Source organism: Nerophis lumbriciformis, linkage group LG36, assembly GCF_033978685.3.
Source record: "Nerophis lumbriciformis linkage group LG36, RoL_Nlum_v2.1, whole genome shotgun sequence".
Classification (NCBI taxonomy): domain Eukaryota; kingdom Metazoa; phylum Chordata; class Actinopteri; order Syngnathiformes; family Syngnathidae; genus Nerophis; species Nerophis lumbriciformis.
This window is the reverse complement of record NC_084583.2, coordinates 15,684,001-15,690,000: the sequence shown is the minus strand read 5'-3', so window position 1 is coordinate 15,690,000 and position 6,000 is coordinate 15,684,001. Positions and strand designations below refer to the sequence as shown.

The following is a 6,000-nucleotide window of genomic DNA, read 5'->3' as shown; positions in this document are numbered from 1 at the left end:
ACATGTTGATAAAAATATAACATTTACATAATAAAAATCAACTACAGGCTTCCCAAATGCTGTAATAAATTAAGCATGATGAGTTGACTTGAAACTGTTTAATGTTGCACTTTTTATATGTAGAAAAGTTTTGTCATTTTATTTACAACTTGAGGCAGTTTAATGTTGATTAACGTGGGCAGAATTATTATAGTGTTCCCAATGTTAAAAGGATAAAGCCATTGTTTACAAATTTGGTAAATAAATAACAAAAAAAGTTATATTTTGTTGTTTTCTTACTGTACCGAAAATGAACCGAACCGTGACCTCTAAACCGAGGCACGTACCGAACCGAAATTTTTGTGTACCGTTACACCCCTACACATACCTATCCTCAAAAAGGGCTCAAATGGCTGGCTTTGAAAGTTCCGGCTTTTCATGACGTCACAAATGATAAAAAGCTTCTTATGGGTTCATTATCACCTCTAAGCTACATGTGCCCGCCACTTTATGGCGAACAACGTTGTAAAAATCATCTTTTTCAATAAATCAGGCTTTGCTACACATTTCAGCACACAAAGATGCACAAACGACTCTCAAGCTATCTCATAAAAATGTTGAGGTTTTCTTTCGGGAATCTTTCTATCACTCAGATTTGTAACTTGAGGAGATGATTTGTTTTTTAACCGCACACGATGCTGCTACACTTCCAGCCACAGATGAAGTTGATATGATAATGGACAGATATGGACGCTCACCTTCTTCTTCTTCTTCTTCTTCGACTTGCTCTTGTGGTCAGAGTCGGACGAGCTCTCCTCGCTGGTCTCGATGAACTCTTTGCTCTTGAAGCTTTCGTTGCCGCCACCGCTGCTGCGCTCCCTCTCCTTGTCTCCTCCCGAAGACTTCCTCTTCTTCTCCTCTTTTTTGCCTCCAGACTTCCTGGCCTCCCTGATGGGGCGATGGACAGAAGTTAACGAGGGCGAGGCAAACCCAGGAGAAATGCTGTGGTGCTGGAAGAGTCTTACTTCTTGGAAATGGAGGCCTCGCCGCCGCCCCCGCTTTCTTTGTACTCTTTCATTGCAATTTCATACTGCTTCTTGGCTTCTACTGCCTTGATGTCCCACTCCTGGAAGAAGCATTGACCATGGCAAGCCAATTCAGTCAGAAATAGCCCAAACATTTAAGCAATATACCATATTTTTCGGACTATAAGTTGCAGTTTTTTTCGACTTATACTCAGGAGCGACTTATGTGTGAAATGATGAACACATTAGCGTAAAATATCAAATAATATTATTGATCTCATTCACGTAAGAGACTAGACGTATAAGATTTCATTGGATTTAGCGATTAGGAGTGACAGATTGTTTGGTAAACGTATAGCATCAGGGCCGGCCCGTGGCATAGGCCGTATAGGCAAATGCTAAGGGCGCCGTCCATCAGGGGGCGCCACGTCAGTGCCACAAATGTTGGAGAAAAAAAAAAAAAAGTTGGTACTATTATTTCTAAATACAAAAAATAATCCCACGTTAATTAAAATGCAAAGTAAAGCCTATATAATATAAATATTATTTGTTACAACATTACGCCCCCCCCCCCCCCCACCCCCCCCGCACGGTGCGCCCCCTCCCTTCCCGTATCATGACTCTTTTTGGACGTCACCACATCAAAAAATCAACACAAGATGTCAAAACGGCCAAAACTGTCAGGTGCCCAGGGAAGAAAAAAGAGAAAAGAAGAGGAGGAGAAACGAGAAAAAGACAGAGGTAGCAGGTAGGTAACGTTAGCCTACATAAAATTATTTGTCTGTTACAGAATGTGATAGTAACCTGGCTTTTTAGCATTAAGCTAATGTTACATGATTCGGCAATTTCTAATCAATAAATAGCTAGTTTTGTTTTAACGTCGGGTTAATATTGTGTAGGGGGCTAAATTGTCATGTAAAATAATAATGTAACGTTAGGTAATTACAGTACTCCCACCTTACATTCCTCAGGGACATTTGTATTAGATCTTTTAAGCAGGTGTTTTTTGTTTACATTGTTATTGCCTTCTGGTTAGCTAATGTTTGCCCTGCAGGTGATAGTCACTTTTCCACCCCTTTATATATTAGGTATAGGTAGTTGTAAGCCTAGTTGTTAAAGTGCACATCATTAATGTTAATTAAGCAATATGTATGTAAAAAATATTGTATTTCATATATTCATTTTTTATTTTTTGCATTCATTTATTTATTCATATTTTTTTTTTTATCTTGTTAACTATTCTGATTGTTAATTTGCTTTCTTTAAGTAAAAAAAAAGGTCAAAGACAAAGCTATTCGGTTTCTTGTGAGTATAAACACTTCACTGCCGATGTGGGGGGGCGCCACCTAAAATCTTGCCTAGGGCGCCAGATTGGTTAGGGCCGGGCCTGTATAGCATGTTCTATATGTTATAGTTATTTGAATGACTCTTACCATAATATGCTACGTTAACATACCAGTTGGTTATTTATGCCTCATTTAACTATTCAGCCTGTTGTTCACTATTCTTGATTTATTTTAAATTGCCTTTCAAATGTCTATTCTTGGTGTTGGCTTTTAGCAAATACATTTCCCCCCAAAAATGCGACTTATACTCCAGTGCAACTTATATGTTTTTTTCCTTCTTTATTGTGCATTTTCGGCTGGTGCGACTTATACTCCGGAGCGACTTATACTCCGAAAAATACGGTAAATTGCACTAGAGTATAAGTCGCATTTTTTGGGGAAATTTATTTGATAAAATCCAACACCAAGAATAAACATTTGAAAGGCAATTTAAAATAAATAAAGAATAGTGAACAACAGGCTAAATAAGTGTACGTTATATGAGGCATTAATAACCAACTGAGAAGGTGCCTGGTATGTTGAAGGGGAACATTATCACCAGACCTATGTAAGCGTCAATATATACCTTGATGTTGCAGAAAAAAGACCATATATTTTTTTAACCGATTTCCGAACTCTAAATGGGTGAATTTTGGCGAATTAAACGCCTTTCTATTATTTGCTCTCGGAGCGATGACGTCACGTTGTGACGTCACATCGGGAAGCAATCCGCCATTTTCTCAAACACCGAGTCAAATCAGCTCTGTTATTTTCCATTTTTTCGACTGTTTTCCGTACCTTGGAGACATCATGCCTCGTCGGTGTGTTGTCGGAGGGTGTAACAACACGAACAGGGACGGATTCAAGTTGCACCAGTGGCCCAAAGATGCGAAAGTGGCAAGAAATTGGACGTTTGTTCCGCACACTTTACCGACGAAAGCTATGCTACGACAGAGATGGCAAGAATTTGTGGATATCCTGCGACACTCAAAGCAGATGCATTTCCAACCATAAAGTCAAAGAAATCTGCCGCCAGACCCCCATTGAATCTGCTGGAGTGTGTGAGCAATTCAGGGACAAAGGACCTCGGTAGCACGGCAAACAATGGCGGCAGTTTGTTCCCGCAGACGAGCGAGCTAAACCCCCTGGATGTCTTGGCTCACACCGTCCCTTATGCCACCGAAGATGATCAAGAGAAGAATATCGACCCTAGCTTCCCTGGCCTGCTGACATCAACTCCAAAACTGGACAGATCAGCTTTCAGGAAAAGAGCGCGGATGAGGGTATGTCTACAGAATATATTAATTGATGAAAATTGGGCTTTCTGCACTCTCAAAGTGCATGTTGTTGCCAAATGTATTTCATATGCTGTAAACCTAGTTCATAGTTGTTAGTTTCCTTTAATGCCAAACAAACACATACCAATCGTTGGTTAGAAGGCGATCGCCAAATTCGTCCTCGCTTTCTCCCGTGTCGCTGACTGTTGTGTCGTTTTCGTCGGTTTCGCTTGCATAGGGTTCAAACCGATATGGTTCAATAGCTTCAGTTTCTTCTTCAATTTTGTTTTCGCTACCTGCCTCCACACTACAACCATCCGTTTCAATACATGCGTAATCTGTTGAATCGCTTAAGCCGCTGAAATCCGAGTCTGAATCCGGGCTAATGTCGCTATAGCTTGCTGTTCTATGCGCCATGTTTGTTTGAGTTGGCTTCACTATGTGACGTCACAGGAAAATGGACGGGTGTTTATAACGATGGTTAAAATCAGGCACTTTGAAGCTTTTTTTAGGGATATTGCGTGATGGGTAAAATTTTGAAAAAAACTTCGAAAAATAAAATAAGCCACCGGGAACTGATTTTTAATGGTTTTAACCATTCTGAAATTGTGATAATGTTCCCCTTTAACGTAACATATTATGGTAAGAGTAATTCAAATAACTATAACATATAGAACATGCTATACGTTTACCAAACAGTCTGTCACTCCTAATCGCTAAATCCCATGAAATCTTCTCCCTCCGTGTCGCTTCTAACCAACTCTGCCAACTCCAAAGGTAGACAATGCACCGCTTCCTCTTCTATCGGTACGTCGCTTACGTCAGTCACCGTCAGTTGCAGTTCCAATTATACCAGCCTTTCTGAATCCGGACAGGATGATTTCGGTTGCTGATATACACCAACTCTCTTACGTGAATGAGAGAAATAACATTATTTGATATTTTACGGTAATGTGTTAATAATTTCACACATAAATCGCTCCAGAGTATAAATCCCAACCCTCGGCCAAACTATGAAAAAAACTGCGATTTATAATCCGAAAAATACGGTAATCAAAACTCACACATAACCTTTAGTTATGAACTGACTGGAAGTAAAAACAATAACAGTAAATGTCCTCGCCCCACCTCTTTGTCGTCTTTGCCCAGCTGCCTCCACATCTCTCCCGCCTTCTTGGAGATCTCCGTGATGGAGATTCCGGGGTTCTCGGACTTGATTCGCTCGCGGCTGGAATTCAACCACAGCATGTAGGCGCTCATGGGCCTCTTGGGGCCGCCTTTGTCTCTCTGCTTCTTCTGCAGCGGTCAAAGAAAATGGACGAGGGTTAACGACTGCCGCTGAATGCCGGCGTTCCAAGTCGCTGCTTCTCACCTCTCTGCGTGGTTTTCTTTCCTTCCTTTCTTTTTTCACCTTCACCTCTTTGGGCTTTTTGACTTTCTGCTTCTTTGAACTGTCCTCCTCACTTCCACTTCCTCCTTCCTCGCTGCTGTCGCTGGCAGACGCCTTGCTGTCGTACCTGACGGCAGAGGAGCAAAGTGTTACGTTCCGCGTTTCATTCCTCAGAGAAGAGCTTTTCCTTACTCCTCAGCAATGTCGTCATCCTCCTCGCCAGGGTTGAAAGACTCATCTAAGGAATAGAAAAGTCGCGATTTAACCTGTCATATTCAAAACATACCATGCGCACTTACTAGGAGTGTAACGGTACGTGTATTTGTATTAGGGATGTCCCGATCCAGGTTTTTGCACTTCCGATCCGATACCGATATTGTTTTTGCATTTCCAATCCGATACCGATACTGACCGATACTGGCCTATCTGAGCATGTATTAAAGTTTAAAGTTATTTAGCCTACTTAGTTGTCAGAATCATGTTGAAAAGGGTTTTAGTACTCTTGATAACAACTAGCCAGCTGAATTAGGGGAGTTTGAATAATACACAATGGTTGGTAATAAGAAACTGACCTGTTTACTTATTGACCGGTTCACCGTGCGTGACTGCTCGCTGACTGCTCGCTGTTTCGAAAAAGCTAAGTATCGTTCTATTTGTGTGCTTTTAAATTGTTCTGCAGCTTTCTTTATTACTTTCTCAACATATTTAGTAGTACTATTTAACTTGCAAATCACCCGATCTCTGTCTCTCCACCCCTCCCGCAGCTAGCTAGCAGCTAGCTGCTAAGCTAACGAAGCTAGCGCGGAGAAAGGCGTCGTCGGGCGCCGGTCAGAAGGAGTCTACTCCTGCACACCGTGACCAGGACTTCTCGGAAGACAGCAGGAACTTCACTCGGTGACAGAAAACACCGTGAGTATGGCTTCCTGCGCGTCTTGCACCTTACTCACGGAGAGGCTGGCTCTGCTAGAGGGCCGTGTCCGCCAGTTAGAGCAGAGTAATCTCGT

The 6,000-nt window shown here is 41.7% G+C and overlaps 1 protein-coding gene across 1 annotated transcript in view; it reads right to left on the bottom strand.

Moving 5' to 3' along the window:
* ssrp1a (structure specific recognition protein 1a) overlaps positions 1–6,000 on the bottom strand; it is a 54,979-nt gene that overhangs the window by 1,853 nt on the left and 47,126 nt on the right. The window contains exons 13-17 of the mRNA XM_061930362.2: positions 5,189–5,234; positions 4,979–5,123; positions 4,735–4,902; positions 1,005–1,105; positions 738–927 (exon numbers count right to left, since the gene is read on the bottom strand). Of these exons, the coding sequence (XP_061786346.1) occupies positions 738–927; positions 1,005–1,105; positions 4,735–4,902; positions 4,979–5,123; positions 5,189–5,234 (650 nt within the window). The remainder of the gene's footprint in view (positions 1–737; positions 928–1,004; positions 1,106–4,734; positions 4,903–4,978; positions 5,124–5,188; positions 5,235–6,000) is intronic.